Source organism: Leguminivora glycinivorella, chromosome 6 (genome assembly GCF_023078275.1).
Source record: "Leguminivora glycinivorella isolate SPB_JAAS2020 chromosome 6, LegGlyc_1.1, whole genome shotgun sequence".
Lineage (NCBI taxonomy): Eukaryota > Metazoa > Arthropoda > Insecta > Lepidoptera > Tortricidae > Leguminivora > Leguminivora glycinivorella.
In genome coordinates, this window is record NC_062976.1 from 1,253,477 (window position 1) to 1,280,536 (window position 27,060).

The window sequence follows — 27,060 nt, forward strand, 5'->3', positions numbered from 1 at the left end:
TTTATACCTTTATAACTTTCGAATTCGTTGTTGGAAAAATATCCAGAAACCGTCAAATTATTGCTTATATAATACAAAACACAAAACTAGTACTTTAAACGTCATCAGCTGAGCCATTTTTGAGTTTTCTTTAGAAAACCCTTAATAAAAGGTCGTAAGTGCCACATTAACAATCACTCCCGAACGTCATGCCGTTATCTAGAACATCAATTTAATTTAAGTCTCATACTTTTACTGTAAATACCTGCTATTTTAAAACAAAACTGCTAACTAAACATTATCACTATTTTTTTCTCACAATGATTACCTCTTTTTCGACAAACTAAGACTCACGGGGCCATAAGCTTCTAATAATATAAATCTCATTTAAACATGTCCACACAGTTAAAATAAACACGACTAAGTACTTAAATCTCATTTTTAGGGTTCCGTAGTCAACTAGGAACCCTTATAGTTTCGCCATGTCTGTCTGTCCGTCTGTCCGTCCGTCCGTCCGTCCGTCCGCGGATAATCTCAGTAACCGTTAGCACTAGAAAGCTGAAATTTGGTACAAATATGTATATCAATCACGCCGACAAAGTGCAAATATAAAAAATGGAAAAAAATGTTTTATTGGGGTACCCCCCCTACATGTAAAGTCGGGACAGATATTTTTTTCATTCCAACCCCAACGTGTGATATATTGTTGGATAGGTATTTAAAAATGAATAAGGGTTTACTAAAATCGTTTTTTGATAATATTAATATTTTCGGAAATAATCGCTCCTAAAGAAAAAAAAGTGTGTCCCCCCCCTCTAACTTTTGAACCATATGTTTAAAAAATATCACAAAAGTAGAACTTTATAAAGACTTTCTAGGAAAATGTTTTGAACTTGATAGGTTCAATAGTTTTTGAGAAAAATACATAAAACTACGGAACCCTACACTGAGCGTGGCCCGACACGCTCTTGGCCGGTTTTTTAAATTATTTTTAGGTAACAGTTTCTACTCACCCAAATGAGTAAATACGAGTATTTACTCGGTGCTTTGAGTAAATTACGGGTAAATACTCAGTATTTACTCACCCCTACCCATCTCTAGTTCGAAAAGATGGAAATAATTTGAAGTCAGTTAATACATAATAAAACTTACCGTGGAAGTGCATATTATATGTCGCCCGACAGTGGACGTTCCTAGTGACAAGTCTTGCTTAGAATACAGCTACAGAAAGTTCACTCTACACGGCATTTTTTAGGAATGTTGGAAATTTAGACGAATGATCCTATAGACTTGACAGCCAAATAATAATACCACTAGCGAACGAGATGGCCACATGCAAGTTCTAATAAGAGTGAGATAGAGCAAAATGTTGTTTTTTGTCTTTGTCATAGTTTCACTTTTCCGCCGCAGCCACAATCGAGTTTGTGGCAAACCAATAAGTACGTGACATGTCAAGCTTATTATCCGCCCAAATTACGTAGGTAGTTTATGGTAAACAGAACTACGATAGTACTCTTTATTATACTGTGACAGAACTGTCAGCCACTTTTAAAGTACTTGTAGCCGCTGCGCATATCATCGCGCAGGATTGTCTGCGCGGAGTGAGAAAAGTCTGCGCGACAGTTATTATTCTAATTTTGTCATTGTAAAATAAATGCTCAATTGCTAATTTAAATAGAGGTTTTAATTTAGGGCCTTAAAGTGGTGACCCCGCATTCAGAGCAGCACCCAGCCTTCTCAAAACATGTCTTCAGACAACGAATCAGCTGAAAAGTTTGAACCTGGAGTTCCGACGTCGACTCAAGAACTCTCGGGTATCGCAACCAACATTCGTATTCCGCCAATATGGCGTGACAAAATACGACTTTGGTTCGTGCAATTCGAATCTATCGTCGCCCCTCTGAAGAAAGGTGACCAAGCAATGTACGAACTCGCTATAGCAAAACTAGAACGTCAGGATTTGGACGAAGTAAGCGACATTTTATTAAACCCACCTGAAGCTAAGAAGTATGAAGCTTTGAAAAACCGATTGATTGCCGTCTACGAGGAATCTAAAGAACGTAGTCTGCAACGCCTTTTATCCGAAATGGAGCTTGGTGATCTAAAACCATCTCAATTACTACGTCGCATGAAAACCCTTGCTGGCAGCAACGTCTCCGATACAGCTCTCCGCATCCTGTGGTCCAACCACCTGCCCCTGTCCGTTCGATCCGTCATCGCCACGAGCGATACTTTTATGAAAGATGTAAATCTAAATGACATAGCACTGATGGCAGATAAAATTTTAGAACAGACACGTAAAGAAATATCTACGATTTCTACACAGCCATCTACTTCTACGACAACTAGTGAAGCTCTTCCGCCGCAGAAAACGCTCGAAGACAAGCTGGATTATCTTGTTCGTGAAATGGCCGAAATTAAGATTCAACAAAAACAGTACCGTCGATATCCAGCTACGAAATTCAACGCTTCAAGATTTGATCGTTCGTATCCTCGCACTCGCAATAATTTTCAAAACGTCCAACATTCTTCGAGCAATATTTGTTTTTATCACAGAAGGTTTGGCAGCGCAGCGTATAAGTGCACCATCCCTTGCGATTTTAAGATGAGCAATAATAAGGAAAACTAGTGCCTGCGCTAGCTGAGGCGGAAACTAGCGTACTGGACACTTCACACCGCCTGTTTGTTACTGATCAAGATACCAAAATTAAATTTCTTATCGACACTGGCGCAAACATATCTGTCGTACCAAAACCTAGAGGATTTCGTGGGCAACCTACCTCCTTCAATCTTTATGCAGCAAACAGCAGTATAATACCAACGTTCGGTGAGAGAATATTGGATTTAGATTTCAACTTGAAACGCTCTTTTCGATGGAAGTTTATTATCGCAGCAGTCAGTAAGCCAATCATCGGCGCTGATTTCCTAAAGCATCACCAACTGCTCGTCGACCTTGACGGAAGGTGTCTGATTGACAAGAAAACCAACCTAGCTGTTAGAACACCAATGTGCAAGACTTCGCAGCCGACAATCTGTAGCATTGATCTCGAACAAAAATATCATCACATTCTCAACGAATTTCCCGATATTATAAGGCCTTCCTCGATGAAGGGTGCTCCTAAGCACAACGTCGAGCACTACATCGAAACCACTGGAGCTCCTGTACATGCGCGCCCGCGCCCGCTACCGCCACACCGGTACCTCGCCGTCAAAAAGGAATTTGATCAAATGGTAGAGCAACAGTTGTGTCGACCTAGCACACAGATCAATACAACAAGATGGCCCTTACAGGGCGACTCGCGGTCACCAAGCATACGACAAATCAGGTTTATAAAAGTTTGAACGCGTGCGACACCGATCAGTAGCGCCCAAGTATACGACCCGCTAACAGTGTCCGTGTCCGCTCGGGAAAAAATCTTAAATAATCAATTTTGGTTGCAAACAATGGTCTCTTACAGCATAAAGTGGTGTGGCAAGTCTTCTAACACTTCTACATGTAAAAAAGATGGAACAACATTCCACAGTTAAGTCAAATTAATTATTTTGTTGAATATTGTTTATTGTCCGCGGAGTTCATTTATACTGGTCAATATGGTTGTGCTGAGCGGCGCCGAGGCGCGTCCATCCCTCTTTACCGAGTTAACAATGTGATATGCTATCCCTTTCACGTAAACGACTAGGCATGGGGCCATGTTAGTTTATGTCTGTTGCGGGAACTTCGTACTGCCGTTCGTACCATGTGCTACCATTTTATGAAATATAAAAGAAAGCAGATTTGTAATAGTGAATAATTATCTAGAATCTGTAGAGTCTGTAGTGGTATTTAGTTCATTGATTAGTTTAGAATATTTAGTTGGTTATTTAACTTAGTAAACGTAAGTAAAAATGCACAGTTTAGTTATTAGTTACTAGAATGATTTTTATTGAGATGCTATCACAATTATCATCCTCCTTGCGTTATCCCGGCATCGGCATTCGCCACGGCTCATGGGAGCCTGGGGTCCGCTTTGGAAACTACTACCAAGATTTGGCGTAGGCACTAGTTTTATGAAAGCGACTGCCATCTGACCTTCCAACCCGAAGGGTAACTAGGCCTTATTATAATTTAATTATAATATTATAATTTGTTGCAAAACAAATTCACCACAGTACTGGTACCGGTACCATTGTCTATAATAGACATGTCCCATTCCCATCCCTACTGCTAATCATAAAGGCGCGCCATTATTTGAAACGACCAATGGCAGCACCGTGCGCGCCCGCCTCACCCCGCAAGGATTGGTGATTTGCGTCTCGAACAATATCGCTTGCATTTGGCTTCTAGTGGGGTGTTCTGTGACCTAGCAAGAGTCCCTGGGCAAGTCCACTCCACGTTGTGCCTAAGAAAAACGGCGATATACGAGTCTGCGGAGATTATAGACGTTTGAATTCTGCCACGAAACCCGATCGCTACCCTGTTCCTCGACTAAGGGATTTTACCTACCAACTTCACGGTATGAGTATTTTCAGTACTATTGACTTGAATCGGGCGTACCAACAGATACCTATGTACAAAAATCATATCGAAAAAACCGCTATAATTACGCCATTTGGTCTTTTCGAGTTTCCAATGATGAGAGAAGGTTTAAAAAACGCTGGACAGACTTTTCAAAGATTTATTCACCAAGTACTTGCTGGTTTAGATTACGTGTTTCCATTTATCGACGATATTATTATTGCATCTAAGGATGAAAAAACTCACGAAGATCACCTCCGGACAGTCCTACAACGGCTGAACGAATACGGTGTCACGATCAATCCCTCGAAATGCGTGCTGGGCAAAGAATGTGTCAAGTTTCTCGGCTATACAGTAACACCTCATGGAATTAAACCACCGGATGACAAAATTCAAATTATTAACAGTTACCCGAAACCTGAAAACATCGAACAACTACGTCGTTTTCTTGGAATGGTCAACTTTTACCATGACAGTATTCCCAACGCAGCAAAAATTCAAACGCCATTAAACGTATTTTTGCACAACTGTAAGAAGCGTGACAAAACTATCATACAGTGGAACCCTGAAGCAGATGAGGCATTTGAAGCTTGTAAGAAAGCTATAAACAACGCGGTAATGTTAGCCCACCCTTCTCACAGCGCTCCTATAGCTCTTTTCTGCGACGCCAGCGACCAGAGTGCAGGAAGCGTACTTCAACAGCGTGTAAACAATAAATGGCAGCCTTTAGGATATTTTTCAAAAAGATTTTCAAGTGCCCAGCAAAAATATAGCACGTTCGATAGAGAACTATTGTCAATATATATGTCTGTAAAACATTTTAGAAAAATGTTCGAAGGCCGCGAGTTAATAATTTTCACGGACCATAAGCCGCTGACATACGCACTTATGAAAACGTCATCTGAGTCAGAAACTCCTCGCCGTTCCAGACAACTATCTTTCATTAGCGAATTTACCAGCGACATCAGGCACGTAAGTGGCCAAGATAATGTGGTTGCGGATGCATTGTCACGCATTGAGACTATCGCTACGCCATCTGTGTTCGAATATAACAAACTTGCTGAATTACAACAAAATGACAGGTCTATTAAGCATTTATTATTAAAAAAGAATATTGAATTAAAGAGAATCGTCTTGCCTAATTCATCAGAGCCAATTTATTGCGAAGTTTCAATATCGGCAATTAGACCTTACATACCCGAAGGTTTACGTCGCACAGCTTTTGAAGTCGTACACAATATAAGTCACCCAGGCATCAGGACCACTAGAAAGATGATTCAAGAGAGATATTTTTGGCCATCTATGAACAAAGACGTCGGCAATTGGGCAAAAGCCTGTATTCAATGCCAACAATCGAAAATTCAGCGTCATACCTACAGCAACGTCGGAGTTTTCACACCGAGCGCTCGCTTCCAACATATACATACAGATCTCGTTGGACCTCTGAGTACGTCATCGGCCGGACACCGGTATTTACTAACGATTATAGACAGGACAACGCATTGGCCGGAAGCGGTACCCATTCGAGACATGACCGCTGAAACTGTGGCTAAAACTATATACGAAGCATGGATCGCACGTTTTGGATGCCCTTTAACTATAACAACCGACCAAGGCCGCCAATTTGAAAGCGAGCTTTTCTCTTGACTAAATTACTTGGTATTGAAAGAGTGCGCACAACAGCATACCACCCTCAGAGTAACGGCAAAATCGAACGTTGGCATCGATGTTTAAAGGCAGCTCTTATGGCGCGACTGTGCGATCAAGATAAATGGGTCGAAGAACTCCCCACTGTCCTGCTTGGACTACGCTCAGCTCTGCGCAGTGACTCTGGTGTCAGCGCGGCCCAACTTACGTATGGCTGTTCACTCCGCTTGCCAGGAGATTTCATTTCATCAACCAGTTCCGTAAACCCTGTCATAAATTATGATTATGTCGAACAACTTCGGCAAATCATAAACGATATCAAGCCTATGGAAAAAGTGCATTCTAGTAGCAGAAGGCTATTCGTGCATCCTGATTTACAAAATTGCAAAAACGTTTTCCTGCGAGAAGATGCAGTGCGCAAGCCGCTACAAGCTCCTTATAAAGGGCCCTATCCGGTATTAAAGCGTAGTGATAAAATTTTCACAATCCAACTGCCAGGACGAGCTGTCACAGTATCCATCGACCGCTTAAAGCCTGCATACACAGTCGATATTGCTGAACCTGGTAATGACCCTCCGGCATCGTGTACGCGATCAGGTCGATCCATCAGACGACCAGTACGCTTCGCTTGAGGGGGAGCCCTGTAGCCGCTGCGCATATCATCGCGCAGGATTGTCTGCGCGGAGTGAGAAAAGTCTGCGCGACAGTTATTATTCTAATTTTGTCATTGTAAAATAAATGCTCAATTGCTAATTTAAATAGAGGTTTTAATTTAGGGCCTTAAATACTTCTTAATTTAGCTGCATTATTCTATATCTGTCCCTTACGGGTCTACGCTTTCGTCAAGTATATAGGATCATTCGTGTGAGGTTAGACATGAAAAGTGACATGAAAGTGAACGATTTTCTAGTATCAACTACCAAAATACAAATACAAATACAAAATCATTTATTCAGCAAATAGGCCACGGGGGCACTTTTACATGTCAACATTACAGAGTATTCATTAAAGTTAAACAAATGAAATTAATAGAAATATTAACTAAAAATATTAATCATAAGCAAGGTAGCTATACACTGATATAGAATTAGAGATGTATAAAGTCTCTAAATGTCATATTATTACTAACTATAATCAATACATAAAGAAAGTGCAAACAGATACAAAGATAAAAGAAATCTATAATACTTCAATAGTTGTAAAAGACTGAATATTACAAGTAAAAATATTATACTTAATCAAATAATCCATGGAGATGTATAGCGTCTCCAAGAGTCAAATTTTATAAAATTAAAATATTTAAAAGTAAAAACCTTTGTCAAATACCGAGTTGGAAGTTCTGTTGGGAAAGTTCAGCAGCGCAGTATAAAGATCTCGCCACAAGCGCTCAACAATTTAACCGTGAACGCTCAACATTATGAACTGAAACTTCGAATGAGACTTCCAACTGACAGCGCATAACACTCAGGCATTGTTACGTTGCGTGGAATGCCGCTCACTCAGCGCGTAACATTCTGTCAGTGTCGTTGCGCTCAACGCGACTCACTCATTCACTTATTCACTCAGTCAGTGACAGAACTGGATGCCCAGAATGTTTTTGAATGGTGGAATGATTGGTTTGGAATGTGCGTGTTTTATATTTAGATAGACGTGACTAACCCGTCGTCTGTTTCTGTCAATAAATTGTCAATTTAAGAAAGCGTGCAGCGAGCTCGTAGCGTAGTCATGGCGATGTCCTTGAATGGTTGTCCTTGAGGTACTTACCTATATTCTGATTTATTACATTAAATATTTCATAGCTACTTTCACTATCAACAATAAACAAATAGTCAATAAGTACAGCGGGACAAATCTCGACTGGGGGCAAATGTAACTGGTCCATTTTTTCCATGTTTTACAATGTTTGCATTACTAAATAGAGTGTCCACCGGTTACATATGTTTTAGTGGATACATGTAGAACTCAACATCATAGTGTAATAATAGAAAAAATGGATTAGTTACAATTGCCCCCCAGTCGAGATTTGCCCCGCTGTACCTTATGGTTATTTTTTACTGTTGTACTCATGTAAAAGTCTAAACATAAACGTGTGACCATTCTGTAGTAAGTTACACCGGGTACGCCGGACTCAGCAAATTGGATTGTCAACGCCGTCCGCATTATAATAACACGACACGCCGCTCGCATCTACATCTGAGGATGCTTGAGATAACTACCTCTTTATAAATATTTTTAAGAGGGCTTTCGTGTTAAAAATAGTGAAATCGCAACCGAGCGCTCGATCATACCGTGTGTGGTATCGAATTAAAGGGCTTTGCGAGTAGTTTATAAATATATATCACATTATAGGACTTTTTCTACTTGGTCTAACAAAATATGAGAAAATGTCCAAAAGTGGTAATAATTGTACCGGTGAAGGCTCGTTTTCAAAAAATTGGCAAAAATCAATAATAGCAATTTATAATCACTAAGGCATAACAGCAATTTAAGTAAACGTTCAGATTAATTTAGTATAAAACTTACTTCGCTGTGATGTAGATTTTTAAAGAAATTGTCACTTAATTTTTGGTAATTTCTGAAAAAAATTGAATTCGCCTTAGGCTAGTTTACTCTTTTTCAAAAACTTAAAATAAAAATCTAGTCTGAAATGATTGTGGTACAGGATATACGAATTATAAATTTACCCGTTTTAATATTCAAAATTGTCCAAATTTTACAAATAAGATCGACTGATTCAGCTCTATACGTGCGTTTTTCTAAACGTGCATTAGAGAAAAATTCATAATTAATTTAGTGAGTTAGTTTCCAAAAATCCAGTCTTATAAAAATCAAGATGCTCTAACTGGAACTTGAATTAAATAAATCTATTGGATAAAGGAAAGTGTAGTATTTCACCGACTAAAACTATCAATTTTACATTATTTTGACGTTTTTTTTGAAAGCAGCCTTAAAGGCCAGGTTTTCACCGTATACGTATACTTATGGGGTACGTATCACAATGTCTAAAGTTAAAAAACCTAACGTTAAATGACCTACGTTCAAAATACCTAAAATCAAAATACATAATGGTGTTTCGACCGAAATTCAAAATAACTAAAGTTTAAAAAGGTGCATATTATAATGTCTAAAATAACAAAACTAACGTTAAATGACCTACGTTCAAAATACCTAAAATTAAAAAAACTAACGTTAAATGACCTACGTTCAAAATACCTAAAATCGAAATACCTAATGATTAAAATCCGAAAAGCAAAAATGTCTAATAAATGGGGCTTAAATAACCGGTTTACCCTTCAATCGTCGACAGACAATTAATCGAATATTATTTCAAAGACAACGTTTCAAATAATTTCATTTCATCGACAGTTCATATCGTAGAATGATCGATACAAGTCAAATTAAACCGTGGACTTTTACTTCGTAGGTAACTTATTCCGAGTATACTTTATATCGTGGCATTTTGTTTTGTGTTTTTTCATTTTCTTTTGTTTTACATTAAACAAAAACCCATGATATTATTTAAATTTTGTGTACCTATTTCAATTGTTAATTTTTCTAAAATTTTACAATTTGTAAATTATTTGTTTTTATGTTTTGGTCACAACTAACTTAACCTTCTTCTAACCTAACCTTTAAAGGTCGTGCGTTGATATGTAGGGTCGCAGCTCTAACCTAACCTAAACCTACTCTGTAAGCCGTTCTTTTCTATGTGATCGCAATTATAACCTAACCTAAACCTACTCTGTAAACTGTTTGTTTTTGTGTGTGGTCGCAGTACTAACCTAACCTAAACCTAATCTGTAAACTGTTTGTTTTTACGCGTGGTCACAGTTCTAACCTAACCTAAACCTACTTTAAAGGCCGTTCGTTGTTGTGTAAGGGCGGAGTTCTAACCTAACCTAAACCTACTCTAATATAGGATTTAAACCAATCGGGCAATTAAAGGTATGCCAAATAGAGGGAACTCTATTCGGCATACCTTTAATTGTCCGAAACGATTTTCGCATAACAGACTTCGCATAATTATTTTCAACGAATGTTAATTTGGCAGAAAACTTATTTGACATAATCTAAAATAATACTAATACTACTTTGTCCGAAAATAAGTTCGCATAATGCTTTTTACACCGATTGTTTTTTTATGAATAACATTGATTTGCATAATTGTATTTGGCATATTTCTTAAAATCAGAATAACCACCTATATACTAAATGCAGTAAGGAGAGTCGGTTAGGTTAGGTTAGAACTGCGACCTCAAAGAAATACAATATTTTGTTAAGAATGCACGAATGTCGGTTAGGTTAGGTTAGGTTAGAACTGCAACATCAATATAGTAGTATGTATTAGCTATGATAAAAATTCTACGTGATAAATTTCGACTAAACAATGTTATGCATAAAAACCATTCGACGAAAAACCTTTATGCACAACATATAATATATTCGAACAAACAAAAATATGCCTAGATAAATTATGCGTAACTATACTATGCTTAAAATTAATACTTCAATATACCCTCTTTTACGCTCGCGTAACCTAACTACTTCGGTATTTTGATTATTTAATCATTTTGGTATTTTGACCATAGGGTATTTCAAATGTTGGCTTATACAATTTAAGTGACATAGTTTGGTATTTCAAACATTAGGTATTTAGTCCAATAGGTATTTTAAATTTCGGTAATTCGTTCGTAGGTGTAACTTGCTTAGGTATTTAAATCATTAGGTATTTTGATTTTAGGTATTTTGAACGTAGGTCATTTAACGTTAGGTTTTTTAATTTTAAACATTGTGATACGTACCCATACTTATGGAATGAGCTGCCCGTCTCGCTTAGACAGGCACAATCGGTTGCGTCGCTCAAGGAGAGGCTAAAGAAGCTGTGGTTATCTGACTAAATTGCCTTTGTTGCTTTATATGTAAATGTATTTTGTGTTTCTTTTCAACTTAGTGTATTTTTCTCATTCCTTTTTGTGTGATATAGTTATGTTTATCCTATAAGTATATATAGATTTTTATCCACTGTCTTTATGGTACCTTGTTGTACAAATTGCTAGATTTCGTTACCCTCTTTAACTCTTTCCTCTCATTTACTCAAAGGTTAACTGGAAGAAATCCCTCTATGGGATAAGTTCGCCTTTGTACTTCGCATCTCAATGTATGTTATTTTTAATGTGTTTTTGTACAATAAAGAGTTACTACTACTACTACTACTACTACTACTACTTATATTAAAATTATATACGCGGTTTCGCCAGTGTTAAAAGTTACATCATTGAAAATATTTTTCGATTTATTCGATAGTTATAGGTACACAAGCATTCTGCGGCGCTTGCAGTGGAAACGCTGGGTCCTTGGTCGACTGACACGAAAAAATTCGTAAAGGAGGTGTCAGTTCGGCTAGTGGGCGTCTCAGGCGACCCTAGGGCGGGCTCTTTCTTTGCCCAGAGAATAAGTTTGGCGATTCAGAGGGGGAATGTAGCCAGCATATTGGGGGGTTTCCCGGAGGGAGATGAATTGGGAGAAGTTTTTTATATATAGTTTTTAGTTTAGTTTGTTTTGTGTGGTTTTATGTTTAGTTGTAAATCTTAGTAAGTTAGTTAATTTTAAGATTTCGTGTGTCCGTCTTTAGAATAAGATTTATTATTAAGTAACTTCTTGTGTGTTCATGTGTAAATGTTGATTTTAGCATTCTTTAATTGTATCAGGAAGTAGTAGTAGTAGTAGTAATCACTTTATTGTGTACAACAGTTTAAACTCAATTTGTAGGAATAGAGACACAAAAGCGAGCTCATTCTATAAAGAATCTCCTCCAGCTAGCCTTAGAGGATATGAGAGTATCTAGTTAAGACTGCAACATAACTGCAACTTATAGTGCAGTCTCAATTGATGAAACAATACTTTTATAACCTCGCGGGGACGAAGTGTAAAGTTTTACGGAATACCAACTCCGGCCTATTCTTAACCTCGTTACCGCTCGCAATTTGGACAGTTCATTAAACATTTACTAACGAGCAATTAGCGCCCTCTATTGTGTGTCCGGAAAATTATCTGTCGCCGACTGTACAATGCAAGCGGATGACTGGGGCGAAGGAAACGGAGATCGCGGGTTCGAGCCCCGGGTCGTATCGCCCTCGGTATGGAGACGGCTAAAGTCGTCACAAAAATTTTGTCAAGACGTTGGGATATTTTGAGCCCCTTGTCCGCTCTTATATCTGATGGCGAATTTACCAATGAGCTTCTTGGAATCCAATGAGCTTCTTATGTATGAAATTATAATCCTGCCGTGGTACCGGCGTGCAGACTTGTAGACAAGCGGCCAAAGTATTCAAAACACGACATAATTTATCTGAAAGAGATTTTTTTTTAAGCGATTTGAATGATGTGATACTGATGGTGATGAGTGATGATTAGGAAACAATTGTGGCCATTTTGAATAAAATTATTTATAACTATTTAAACTAAATTACATAATAGGAATAACTGATCTTTATTACCTATTATTATGTGTTACATATACTTCAAAAATAATTACATACTTGCTTCTTACTCGTGGTTTCGTGATATCAAAGTTGACTCATAATTTTAATGCAAGCCCAGTGCTCCAACGTACTCAAAGTTTTGTATGTCAATGGACGTTGGTCATTGCCACATGCTTCCACTCTTTTAAGGGATATCGGGAGATTCTCAGGAAGGGTCTTCAAATTATTATCACCAACATTAAGATGCTCCAAACTTCTAGTATTGTCCAGTAGACCCTCAGGTAAGGCTTCCAAGCTATTGTGGCTAAGATCAAGGTATCGCAATACTGTAGTATCATCCAGTAGGTCACCAGGTACTTTGTTTAAATTTCTCAACTGGGTTATCTTCAAACTGATCAGCGCACTACATCCTACTAACCAATGATCTGGGAGTACAGACAGCGTTCCATCTATCAAAGCCAAATGGTTTAAATTGGTGCAGTTCCCAAACAGTCTTCCCATCATATAAACTTCTATAAATGTGGCGTTGCGTAGCTGAGGCATGGCAGTTAGCCCTGCATCTGGAGAGTGAAGAACCAGCTCTTCAAAATTAGTAGCATTCAAGTTTTCTGCGTTCAGCAAATATGGCTCTCGAAGCTCAAGTCGTTTCAGATTAGAAAAATCTTTCAAATTCATCATTTTTTCTAGACCAGTGTCCACTAACGTTAAGCTTTTAAGTTTTTGTATACTTATAAACTGATCGATGGTCATTGGGATCCCACGTAATGTTAAATTGTCTAAGAAATTTTTAGGTAAATTGGCGGCAGCAGCTGCTAGCCAGTTGTTGCTTCCAACTTGGTGTTTATTTTTAATTTTTTCAAGGTCATCTGTCGAAAACCATTTGCTGTTTCGAGGTCGCATCGTTGTGCTAATAGTGAGAGATTTTGTGTACTTGCTGGTTATGTTGAGCTTCTTGATGAGGTCTGTGGAAGATTGTAATTTAGCTGACATTTTTTTGAGTTGAGTTGAGGCACCAAATGTTATTTTGGATTACTTGGCGCACAGGACGAACGAGAATTCAACTTAAAATTACACTACCTATATGAGTGCAAAACGTGGGCCAATTTCTGATGTTACATTTGGACCTAAATTTGGCTTGTATGGTATGTCTGTAAAGACTGAAAACAAATGAGAGGAAATACAAAGGAAAGTAATACAGGAGGAAATACAAAGTCAAAGTAATAGGGCACTGAAGCATGAAATCATGGTCATAATCTAAATCACAAATATCGATTTTACATACCCATATAAGAAACGGTCTGAGGAATGTCACAATCGATCAACTCGACTTCGTATGCGATGTAAGATGTGTAGACACGTGGTGCAGGTTCGTCGATTGGGTTGAGACCGTGGCAAGACCAGCGTACGGCATAGTCCCCAGGTTTAGTTGCTACTGACATAAGAGCTCCTGGAAAAAGAGGCTAGAGTCCATATGCAGAAAAAGTCGTTTAGGAAGTATCTTCTATCTGTTATCCTTGTGGTGCAATAAAGACTATTTACTTACTTACTTTACTTCTAGGTAAAAGTAGTAGATTCAGAACAGGGTGGCTAGCCGAATGGCACAATCGCTCACGAAACGCTCACGAAACGAAGCGCTAGTAGATATCTATCTCTATCGCGCTTGCGTATTGGCGCGACAGAGCCAGCGGCGTATCGCTTTCGTTTGGCGTCGGAGAAATGCCATTCGGCTACGGGGCCAGTACTAGAGATAGAATAGTAATAGATAAGGGTAGGTAGATCTATGAAGGATGACAGTTACTGGGAATTGTAATTTTAGTACTTACTGCCAGAGCATGTTGACTATGTTTATAAATATGACAATACTTCGGGATTCGGTACTTCGGGAAGTCACATGTGTGGTTAGTGAAATATTCCGTCTAGTAGTTGAAGTGGTCTTCTTGGGTATCAATATTATAAGCTGTCAGTCAACGAGATAGTCTGTCACCTGTCTGTGCCAGTGTGTAGAGCCGCGCCGGCGAGCCGCTGGAGCCGGGAATTTTTGCCACGCCGCCGTCGCCGTTTATAAATCGGCGTGAAATCGGCGTAACCTTGGTGGTTAATAAACTGCTCAATCTCAGAATTTAGACACATGTTTTCAACACTTTTTATTCTTTTAAATTATTTTATTCGTTTAAATTTTCCAATAGCCTAGTAATATAATATTCAGAAGTATGTCATACCGTCGACGAGATAGTCTTTCACGAGCCAGCCTCCAGTGTGTGTGTAGTCTCGGGTCACGCATGAGGTGGAGTAACACCCTGGCATGAGTTCGGCGCCCGCGCAGCCGATCGAGCACAAGAGGGCAAGCAGCCTCATTCTTGGGTGTCACTATTCAAGTAAAAAATATAAAGAAACATAAGTATAATTCATTGGATCACTTTTTAGCCACGGGTCTTGGAAGTCCGTTTATCCAATATAGTAAATAACGTTATAGAGAATCTCTCTGGTGACTTAACTGTATGACTGTTTAGTTTGTCTTTGACTAATGTCATGTTCATTGTGTGAGAAAAAAAGCCCTAACCGAAATGATCGTCGTTAGTGCTACGCGGCGATCAAAACACAGTCTATCTCTGTCGCGCCACTACAAAGGAGCGGTAGAGAGAACTATGTAGCTACGATACTCTTTCGGCGTATAAGCGATTATGACGTTGGCTAGGTACCCTAACTAAAAAACAACCAATAACATTTTATTACTCGTCATAGCCGTACATTAAAAAAAAAAAAAAAAAACTACATCTAGCGCCATCCGGCCATTACGGGAACTAAAATGACATAACAAAAAGCACGAGTACAAGGACAAACAAAAATTGGCAATGCAAACTTAAATTATTAATTAATAACAATAAAGGCTGAGAATATTTCAGAATGTAGTGTGCCATGGCAATACAGATGGAACATAAACTATGTGGTAAGTAAAAACAGAGACTACAGGCAACTTGTATCATGTAAGCAGGTTTCCTGGTTGAATTGGTGGCTAAGCATGTATTGTTTGAGCTTTGTTCTGAAACTATAAATACTTTGCAGGTTCCTCATAGGTGGTGGGACATTATTCCAACACTTTGAAGCGTTATACCGGTAGCTGCCCCGGAAGGCTGCCGAAGCATGGCGTGGCGTCAGCAAATGAATTCCACAATTGCGGCGGTCGCGGAGCTTGATGCAAGATAACTTAACAAAAAGATATGCAGGTGTTTTATACTTAAGAACTCCGAAAAGCAAACAAGCCAGATGAAGTTTACGACGGTGCTGCATTTTGAGAATTTTGTGACTATTGAGAAATGGAGTGACGTGTGCTCTCAACGGAATGTCAAAACAGAAGCGAGCACAAGCATTTTGAACACGTTGGATGAGTCTCTTTGTTTTAGCCAGAAGCCTAGGCCCAGTTACAATATCCATATAGTTCAGTTTTGACAGTACCAGCGACTCGGTCAGTTGAATGCGCAAGGTTTCGCTAAGGTATGGGCGAATTTTATATAATACCTTTAGCTTGTAAAAGCAACTTCTTACAGCTTCAGCAGTGTGCTTCTCGTAACGAAGTCCACAATCCATTAAAAGTCCCAAATTCCGTGCTTCATACACCCTTTCAATTGGTTCATCCATCAGCATAATATTCACTGACATACTGACACCCGCCAGTTGTTGCTTACTGCCAAAGATAAGGTACTTTGTTTTATTTGGGTTGAGCACTAAGCAGTTTTGTCTAGCCCAGGTTGCTATACTTGCGAGGTCATAATTTAGTTTCTCTATAGCATAGTCAACCTCTGCTGGCTTACATGATAAGTAGATCTGAATGTCATCTGCGTATATGTGGTATCTACAGTGTTTAATGTGAAACCTAACGTCTGCAGAATAGAGAACAAATAGGAGCGGGCCGATTACAGATCCCTGTGGGACTCCTCGGTTAAGCTTGGCTTTTTCTGAAAGAAGTGAGGAACCGTCACTAGAGCGCACCTTGACCATCTGCCATCGGTTACTGAGGTAGCTATGGAACCATTGTATAGTTTTCTGATCAAAACCATAGTAAGCTAGCTTTGATAGAAGTAGATCTATATTTATACAATCAAATGCCCTAGAAAAGTCTAGGAGCACTAAAAGAGTACACATACCCTTATCCTGAGCATCTAATATGTTGTCAGTGACATCAAGCAAAGCAGTTGTGGTGCTACGTCCTTTCCGGAAACCCGATTGGACGTCTGGCAAAATGTTATTAGTTTCAAGGTAGGCAGTTAACTGTGCACAGACAACTTTCTCCATTATTTTTGACAGACATGGGAGTATGCTAATTGGCCTAAGGTCTTTAATAGTAACAGGGTTGGGAATTTTGGGCAGAGGATTTACAACTGCTAACTTCCAAATATCAGGAAAGGTGCATGATAGAATAGACTTATTAATTAAACTAGTCATAATGTCAATTGTGTAAGGAAGCGTAAGAATAAGCATATGTAAATTTATCCCATCAGCACCCTCTGCATTAGACTTTAAATTCCTAATTATTTTAGTGACTTCACTCGAGTTAATTGTTTTTAAATGGAATACTGTGTCGCTGTGCCTGTGAAATTCAAAATAGGTTAACTGTGACATAGTTACATCTGTAGTTCCCGGCAGGTCAAGAAAATGTTTATTTATTACGCAAGGATTATTGAAAGTTGAAGGTAATTCATTATTCTTAGTGGGTAATATTGTTGATTTCAGATTTTTCCATAATGTTTTAGGGTCATTTATTTTACTATTTATATTTTGTTTAAAATAAGCCACCTTTATTAGTCGCTTTTTGCCGTAGGAAACCTCAATTTCAAATGAAATAAGTTTTACCTAGTTTACAATTGAGGGTCCCCCCACATCTAGCGTCTCGCGAGCGTCGCGTCGGGCCAACTGTAGTACATATGGGCAAAGCCTGACGCCGCGTCGACGCGGCGTCTTTTTCCATACAGTTGGCCCGACGCTACGCTCGCGAGACGCTAGATGTGGGGGACCCTAAATTGGGTCCAAATTAACTTAGATTATTTACTTAAGTTTCTTTGTTAAGTACGTACAAATTATTATGTATGTCACACACGACAGTTCATAATGTTATCCCTATAAATACTGTTAATAAATGGGCTAACATTATTCGAATAAATACCATTATTTTCCTTCCCTGTAGCTTCGGTGCGATAAACCCAATGTTTGATTTACCAGTTGCTACTTATAATCGTATATCATACTTTGATAGCTTGAAAATAAATAGTGTCATAATCGATTGCGTTTATATTTTATCAATCAGACACCTCCAGTTAATTAGAGCAAAGGAATGGTAAGTAGATCGAGACGAATAGGTTCACATGGCGAATCGGAACATTCTATTGATGTTTAAAATATTTCTTTCGACTGAAAAGAGTCTTTGGGTTAAATTATACAAAGTTCTAATATAAATGCAATATTTTATATATTATCAAGGGATTTGTTTTACTCTTAAAACAAAAAATCTTCATACGTAACAGTTACCAGGAGTCAATTCATAACATAGGAAAGCTTGCTTATTAAAACAACATTTAGTTTATTACAAGTTTATTATTAGAGAATAGAAAGAAATTATGATTTAAATTAGTGAAAAACAGCATTAAAATATTATGTAAATTGTACGAAGAAAACTAATAGGTAGTAAATGAAACTACAAATTGGCAAGTGAAATCTATAAACAATAAAACAATAAGTACTAAAAATAAAAACGAAACTTATATTAAACACAGCACAAGTTAATTACAAAACTTTCACTTTTTAAGGGAAGGTACACTGCCATCAGAGTGATATTTGAATCTTGTCATGTTGAGGTTAAACGTAATTACAATGTGTGGCCAGCAACTACTGATGTCTTTCTCTAACATGTGACATATTGCAGTGAAAATGCTACACTCCTGCTAAATTTTCAAAATCAGCGGCCCACATTGTCACATGTCTTCATAAGAGAAGATACCTAGCAAGTTGTCAGCGAGTGCATAGACTATTGTTGTTAAAGGACTTTATAGTTTAGTTTTTCATTCTACAGTGTACGATTGCATTAGATTTTATGCTAGAAGCGCGTTGTCACAAAACCTCTATCGACTATTAGTGATCTATTTGAGACTTGCTATAAGTGCTCCCTGCACAGGGGCCCTGCACTCCTGCTCAATCTTCCAAAGCAGAGGCCCACATTCATTGTCGTCTCCACAAGACGCGAAAATAGGTGATATCAAGTTGTCAGCCAGCGCATGGACCGTTGGTGGCAATGGTTCTGGCCCGTAGGGAGTAGGGAACTCATTGCACACCTCTACCGTCTGTCTGGATACTTCTTCGTTGAACAGCGCGCATTTCTGTGTATAAAATGAATATTAGGACCTATATGGCAATGTATTTGGGGGTTCACTAATGTTTGACCAAATCAATTTTAGCAAATGTTCATTTTACAAAAAACGTTTCATCAATATAGTAATTGGCAAATATGTTATTCCGCATATGTATCATTTTACAAAAACTTACTTGACAAATAATCATTTAGTAACTAATACATTAGAACAATGTGTTACTTAATAAACTATCAATTGTATATTTTTCATGTTACCTAATAGTATGTTTGACAAATTGATACATTTACCAAATGTCATGTAATAAATTGTTATAAAGGGGTTCCAGACCTTTCTTCTAGCCTAGGCTAAACTGATGGACCCACTTTTTTAGATCAGTTTGGTTTGTGATGGTCACAGTTTTAACCTAGCCTAACCAACTTTTCTAGTATCAGTGCGGTTTTGTGTGTATCACAGTTTTAACCTAACCTAACCCACTTTTCTAGTATTACTTCGGTTTTATGAGGATCACAGTTATAACCTAACCTAACCCACTTTTCTAGTATTACTTCGGTTTTGTGAGGGTCACAGTTCTAACCTAACCTAACCCACATTCCTAGTATTACTCCGGTTTTGTGAGAGTCACAGTTCTAACCTAACCTAACCCACTTTTCTAGTATTACTTCGGTTTTGTGAAGGTCACAGTTCTAACCTAACCTAACCCACATTCCTAGTATTAGGTACTCCGGTTTTGTGAGGGTCACAGTTCTACGACCCAGACCCATATTATAAATTACTATTAAAGATTCACTTGTCAAATAATACATTACAGCAAACATTTTTAGGCTAATCGTAGATTTATTTGTTAAATATTAATTTGTCAAAAATATGTAAGTTAAATATTTGGTTATGAGAATAATTTGTCAAAAATGTTTTTGTAAAGTGAAGACTTGCCAAAATATAATTTTGTCAGTAGTTGGTTGTCAAGTGTCAATTTGCTAAACAAGTTTTGGTCCAACGATAGGACACCGTATTTGGGATAAGAGAAATATGGTTGAGTTTCCTCGGGGCAAGAGAGAGAGAGAGAGAGAGAGAGAGAGAGAGAGAGAGAGAGAGAGAGATCAAATAACGCGTGTGAATTACTTTGACATTTCTGTTGCCAAACTGTTTACAGTTTGGGGTCAAATATGTAGATGGTGGTAGTGAAATCTGTATTCTGGTGCGTTATTTCATCCGTTTCATGTTGAAACTGACTGAACAGTCATTAAATCTACTGGCCTGCCCCTGCATTGCATATGAGTATTTTGTACATAATTATTATATTTACGTTGGGTGGGCTTTACGTTGGGTATTCAACAAATAACCAGACAATGAGCAAAAGCCAAACTTTCTAAGTAAAACTGAAAATTTTCGTTCAAGATCAAATCCCTCCGATTGATTGCTGTATTATGTGCCATGTGGTGATTGCTTAGATGCTTACATTGGGAATGATTGTCAGCGGTTGCCTATGGCCCTGTGACATCAGCGTAAACTTAGAACCATGCCTCGTAGTTAGGTAGGGCCCTGGTCTAGGAGCAACGTCTGAAAATAGAACACAAATAAAATATAGGTGAGACATACAATACGTATATTCGTAAATTCACGTCTGTATTCTCAAAACGGTTAGGCAGAACACATGAAACTGCTTTTTAGTGATATTTTTAGGTTGGAAAAAACCGAAATTGTGGTATATTTAACCTTCGGCAGGCATTCATAATGCTCAAACCTGTTTTTTTGGCGTATCATAGTTTTGTATTTCTGTAGGTACGTAAGGTTGCTAAAGCGCAACGAGGATGCCAGTTCAGGCCCCGTAGCCGAATGGCATTTTTGCGATGCGAAACGCCGCAGAAATGTAGTCTATCTTTGTCGCGCCAATACGCAAGAGCGATAGAGAGTGCATTCGGTTACGCACACAGGTTCGTCAAAGCGCATATAAAACGCCTCGTAATCGTAACTTAAAGGCCTCCTAAAGGACTAAATCTGCTTAGCGCTTACCATCAGGCATGCATACCATGCCACCGACAAGAATCAGGAAAAACCTTACCCATAATAAACTTAACACATTTTACTCCCAGTCCTATATCGACGATGGTGATTTTAGCGTCCGACGCCGCGAGTAGCGTGGCGAGTGCGAGCAGCGAGCGGGCGAGCGGCGACATGGCGGCAGCGGCGTTAGCGGCGGCGGCAGCGGCGGCGGCGTTGGCGGCGGCGGCAGCGGCGGCGGCGGCGGGAATGGTGAGCTAGCAACGCCGACTCCACTATATAGCGCAGCTCAAGGGTAGCGAATCGTTTAAACGATTAAATTTCATAAATTGATTAAACGACTTGTCTTTAAGAATATAAATAATATTGATATATGTGATGAAGTGACAATTGATGTGAGTATATTAAGTAGCCTCCACTGTTTTTCTGTTTATCAGCAATTTGATTTCCAACAGGTAAGTGTTTTATCTAGTACTTATACCTTTTTTATAGCTACTGAGTACTTCAAGATCAATCAAAATTGAGTAAACAAAGGTCTATGCACATACGACTTATATTTTTGGGCATTTTGGTATGTGACCTGTGTGGTGACGGGTTAGGACCTGTGTGGTGACGGGTTAGGAATTTCACCACCCCCTTTCTTCCCGTGGGTGTCGTAGAAATTGATAGTAAACGTAAAGGTCTGTACTGCAATGTCACAGTTTCGACTTATCAACCCCTTTTTGCCAAGAGTGGCACTGAAGCTTTAGTAGTTTCATGTGTTCTGCTTACCCCTTTATGGGATACAGGCGTGATTGTATGTATGTTGTATGTATGTATGGTATGTGATACAAAGGTTTGTCACATTCCAAAATATCAATCAGTTCATGGACTTGTGATAGTGATTAAAATACAACATGTATTATAACAACAACTATATGATATATGATATGCAGTAAGACACTAAGTGCGTTTTCACCTTATCCGATCCGATATCGGATGTCGGAAGGATTTCAAAGGCAAAAATCAGATATGGTGGCTTAAATGTATGGGATATCGGTCCTACATCCGATATGGGATCGGACAATATGAAACCGTATACTGAGTACCATAGTTTAGGTATAAAATAATCCCAAATAAAACATTAGTTCTGATTAATTTCGTTTTTTGTTAACACTTTTTTTAGTACTAATTAAATACAAACTTTAATACAACAAGGCTTAATCGGTATAAAAGGTTTTGATAAGACTTGAAATAAAGTATACAGTAAATATAGGCAAAGACAAACAAAACATATATACGTACATGTATATTTAAGGAAATACTGAAGTTATGAGATACTAATCAAATTTCCAAATACTTGCATATTCATCTTTCTCATTTAGAAGGCTGGTCTTCTGCAATTCTGTTCAATTTTAATGTATAGAGGTCCACACTCCGGGTCTTTGTAACAGGTGGCGTAGATGGGAGACGTCACAATGTCACCCAGCGCACGCGCATCCGGTGACCTCAACAGGACCTCCGTTTTGTGGGGATAGTCGTTGCAAACTTCAACTGACTGCCTTGAAATCTCTTCGTGGAACTCAGCACAGTACTATGAATTGAAATAGATATCATACACGAAAGAAAAAACGGCAAGGCCCACTGGTGGCCGAGCCGGGAATCGAACCCGGGTCTTCAGCTTACGCGGCTAACGTCTTTAAGAACAAATCAAAAAAAAATATTCAATAAAATAATTTGATTTGTTCCCTAGTTGTCAGCACAGTACTGTTCAATGCAAGCAACAAAATCGTAAGTAACTGTTAAAAACTATGATGATGTTGCGTCGCAAATTTTATGTGAATCGATAATACCCTCTTAAGTTTCCTCTTTAATATTATATTATTATATTATATTATATTATTTGATACACTAGCAGCTGATAGCTGATGCGTGTATATCACTGCACTTGTTGTTCTATAGTTAATGTTTATATTTTAGTTTTAAATGTTTATCAAGTCTGTTTTTGAAACTGTTCACTGAGGGAGCACTTATCACTGTTTCTGGTAGTTTATTCCACTCGCGTACGACACGGTTTGATAGGAAGTGCTTCCTAGGATTGCTTGTGCTGGGAACGCGAGTAATTTTCAAGCTGTGGCCTCTAAGACGGTGATTATTACTCATAACAAACAGGTCCTTAAGTTCAGGTAAGTCATAATAGTCATGTATGATCTTGAATGTTTCGATGAGGTCACCACGCTGTCTCCTTTGCTCCAGGCTTGTCAAACCAAGGCTGGCAAGCCTTTGGTTGTAGGGCTTATTACGTAATCCATAAACCATCTTGGTTGACCTGCGTTGCACCTTTTCAAGTAAAGTAATATCCTTCTGAAAGTATGGGCTCCAAATTTGGTAAGCATATTCAAGAAGAGGCCTTATGTGTGTCTTATAAAGTAGTAATAGTTAATAGCCTCTTGTTTTACCTCTTAAGTTGTTGTTTATACTTGCTATGTTGTTTCGTGTATTGAGGTGTGCAATAAAGAGTATTTGTATTGTATTGTATTGTATTGTAATAGGCTAGTTTCCTATACTTACTTAAAATGAGATATTTTATACAGTACACAAAATAAATCAGCACATAATTAATAATACTTTCAATCTCACTGGGAGACAAATGTGTCCCAGAATTTCCATACTTTTTTGTTACCCCACACATGTACGGAAAATGGTAACAAAATAAGAAAATATCATTTATGGGACCATTATGGGACAATATTTTTAACTACTGGGATTGAAAAAGCTAGAGAATTTGAATAGAAATCGCATTTTTTTTTTTCAAAAATATCACATTCACAAAAGTGGCAGAGAAAATAAATGCTCATTGAATAAGTCAAAGAGAAAGATAAATGATTTGACCGTGACGTCACTCTTAAGTATTTCATTAAAATTCCATATTAGCAAATCACTTTGACAGTTCTTTAAAAGAAGCTGATTTGACTAGTAGGAGACTAGCCTATTGTTTGAAGCTAAAGATAGTTAAGGTACAGCGGGGCAAATTCCAACTGGGAGACAATTGTAAATGATCCATTATTTCCATTATTACACTATGATGTTGAGTTCTACATGTATCCACTGAACACGCCTACCATATAATAATGCAGACATTGTAAAACATGGAATAAATGGGCCAGTTACATTTGCCCCGCAGTCGAGATTTGCCCCGCTGTACCTTACCTTGTTTGAGAACCATCAACGAATAAACTAGGTAACGAAGATATAATGTAACAACGGTGGGATTAATCCTCCATTTTCTTTCAATTAAGTAGTTAATCTGTAGCTATAAAAAATTACCACTAAGGCACTGGTCCCACCGCGAGCTTAGTAAGCTATGAGCAATCGGCTATAAAAACGAACAAAAGATAATCACTCCCGTGCAAATAAAAGAGATACGGCGATGTTTATAGTTACTCGCCCAACGGTGAGCTATATCAAAATCGCCGTGTCTCTTCTTTTATTTGCAAGGGAGTGCTTATCTTTTGTTCGTTTTTATAGCCGATAGCTCATAGCTTACTAGCTCGCGGTGGGACCAGTGCCTAAAACAGGTAGGTATTACTTAAGTTTGTTACAATTTGCAGATACTTACATTTGGGATTATTTTCAGTGGATTATTATTGTCGTAGGACATCATTGAAAGCTTAGGGTGTGTTAGGGAAATGTTGTACGGAATAGGCCTAGGTGGGATATCTGCAAAATTTCATAGAAAAATCCTGTAATATAAAATGTAATAGAACAAATAGACTTGAGATTAGATTATATTTATTTCTTGATGAAAATTACATGTCATTTTCACTTAAAACTAGCACAAATTCACAAAAAGATAGTCACAAAATAATTATAAAAAACAATTAACAAAAACAATAATAACTAATCATCAGATAACCGCCATGTGGGATGTTGATTCAACGATCATTGTTCCGATAGTCGTTTCAGCGAACGGTCTCATAGCGAAGAGTCTCGATCAACATCTTAAGAGACTCTCGCTAGGTGGCTGGATCAAGGGCCAGATGCAGAAGGCGGTGATCTTGGACACGGCGCGGATAGTCCGACGGTTCCTCTCTCTGCAGCCCTAACCACCGGCAGCTTGGGCCCTGCCCCGCTGCTGGCGGCACCCTAGGTTAGGTTTTTTATAATGTGTTTATATGTTTTTTATATTGTTTTGTATGTGTTTTTGTATTTTACTTTTATATTCATATTATAAAAAGCTTAACCTAAGAAGCAAAATAAATAAAGGAAACTAATCATCAAATGTAACGAACCATCGCGTAAATAAGAACTAAGAAAACTATAGGTATCCTTTTCTCTAGCACCCTAAAGAAGAGGATGCATATAGTTTTCTTTGTTCTTATTTACTGACAGACTTGTTTGACTGAGTTGTAATCTTTGTTTTACAAATTTTTCTTCTCAAGGAGTTTCTTATTTGTCAGACATATCGTCACTACTTTAAAAAAAACTTGTATCTTCGTCTGTCAATGAAAAGAAAATTGTAACAGTAAACTAGTATGTATAGAATGCATATAGACTTACTGCGTTTTAACTTTGAGGGGAGCATGAGATACAAGATTTTTTCAAAGTAGTGACGATATGTCAGACAAAGCCTGTTCATAGATTTTAATAGCGATCTTCGTCAATTTTACGTGAGTTACCCGATTTTACATGTTTAATATACCTTTTCATACTTAGATGTTTACATTGCATTGTCAGTTAGGGTCAGTTGCATCAACCACATTTTACACATTATCGTCACGCAGCAGACGTCTATGAAACTTCCCATACAATAAAATTTAACAAACGCTTTGACGGTGAGAGACGGTGGTATAATTTACAATTTATTACTTAATTTAGTACTTTACCAATAATAAATTTTGTGCAAGGTCCACCCACAAGAGATACATCCGTGACTTTAGCGTCTGAAGCGACAAACAGCGTCGCAAGCGCGAGCAGCGAATAGGTAGTTAGTAACATGGCGTCGGCGGCAACGATGGCTGCGGCGGTGGCGTCGGCGGCGGCGGCGTCGGCGAGAATGGTGGGCCGTCAACGCCGACGCCGTTATTATATCCTAGACTAATAAGCATGCCTGAGGTAACTCGGGACATATGGATTTGATATCGATAAAAAAATGTCGATAAATTACTATTTAAAATAATAATAATATAGAACTTTGTAATCTCACGTTTGTGTTGTCTTTTGGACCATCGAAAGTTTTTTCTATCAAGTGTTGAATTAATAATTCACTGTTTTGAAATAATCAAAATATAAATAATATATAGGCCACCTGTCTGAGAATAGGGACATCAACAAATTTAATATGCCCCATCGCTGTCAGTACGGAGCTATGGTGGACAGTCTTGGCCACCACGGCCTCTCAAGCAGCCGAAGTGCTGGGAGGTTTCCTCGCCACGCCAGCCTCAATGACGTCATCCGGAGGGCAATTGCTAGTGCAAAAGTGCCGGCCGTCCTCGAACCCAACGGCCTGGCCAGGGTTGATGGCAAGCGGCCTGATGGAATGACGCTAGTGCCTTGGAGTATGGGTCGGCCGCTTGTCTGGGATGCTACATGTGTAGATACCCTAGCTGCGTCCCATATTCCAAGCACCAAAGTTGGTGCTGGTGAGGCTACATCCTCGGCTGAAGACCTCAACGTCGCAAGTATGTCACACTCGGCAGCAGCTACATATTTGCGGCGTTAGCTACGCTGACGACATAGTGATACTAACGAGCGGCAACCACACAGGTACAGTATGTGATGTCACACGCTCCGCACTGGCAATCGTGGAACGCTGGTGCGCCGACAACGAACTCACCGTCAATCCTAACAAGACTGAGCTGGTAATGTTCACCAACAAACGCAACTTGGGGAACTTTCGCCTTCCCAGGCTGTTCAATACAGAACTCCAATTATCAACAGAGGTAAAGTATCTAGGGGTATTACTTGACAATAAACTAAATTGGAGTAACCACCTAAACAGTAAGATAGAAAAAGCTACAGTCGTATTCTGGCAATGCCGTAGAATGGTAGGCAGAACCTGGGGACTAACCCCTAAAATAACTCTATGGCTTTACCAGGCAGTAATCCGACCAATAATAAG

The 27,060-nt window shown here is 38.6% G+C and overlaps 3 protein-coding genes across 5 annotated transcripts; all 3 read right to left on the reverse strand.

The window, feature by feature from the left end:
- Positions 1-11,834: 11,834 nt before the first annotated feature.
- LOC125227451 lies at positions 11,835-14,964 on the reverse strand. Of its 3 annotated transcripts, none has more exons than XM_048131772.1 (4): positions 14,823-14,964; positions 13,886-14,050; positions 12,661-13,163; positions 11,835-12,470 (listed from the first exon to the last, which is right to left on the reverse strand). In XM_048131772.1, the coding sequence occupies exons 1-3, from the start codon at positions 14,956-14,958 to the stop codon at positions 12,688-12,690; spliced, it is 777 nt and encodes a 258-aa protein (XP_047987729.1). In that variant the 5' UTR covers positions 14,959-14,964; the 3' UTR covers positions 11,835-12,470; positions 12,661-12,687. The 3 variants fall into 3 exon arrangements, with proteins under 3 accessions (XP_047987729.1, XP_047987728.1, XP_047987730.1); XM_048131771.1 differs by having other exon boundaries at positions 12,661-13,565; XM_048131773.1 differs by lacking the exons at positions 11,835-12,470; positions 12,661-13,163 and adding an exon at positions 13,577-13,760.
- Positions 14,965-18,328: 3,364 nt separating this feature from the next.
- On the reverse strand, positions 18,329-22,311 carry LOC125226925. The gene is made up of 4 exons (XM_048131106.1): positions 22,300-22,311; positions 21,022-21,217; positions 20,419-20,519; positions 18,329-18,968 (listed from the first exon to the last, which is right to left on the reverse strand). The coding sequence occupies exons 1-4, from the start codon at positions 22,309-22,311 to the stop codon at positions 18,732-18,734; spliced, it is 546 nt and encodes a 181-aa protein (XP_047987063.1). The 3' UTR covers positions 18,329-18,731.
- LOC125227622 lies at positions 22,236-25,986 on the reverse strand. The gene is made up of 3 exons (XM_048131978.1): positions 25,826-25,986; positions 24,559-24,659; positions 22,236-22,533 (listed from the first exon to the last, which is right to left on the reverse strand). The coding sequence occupies exons 1-3, from the start codon at positions 25,935-25,937 to the stop codon at positions 22,321-22,323; spliced, it is 426 nt and encodes a 141-aa protein (XP_047987935.1). The 5' UTR covers positions 25,938-25,986; the 3' UTR covers positions 22,236-22,320.
- Positions 25,987-27,060: the final 1,074 nt, after the last annotated feature.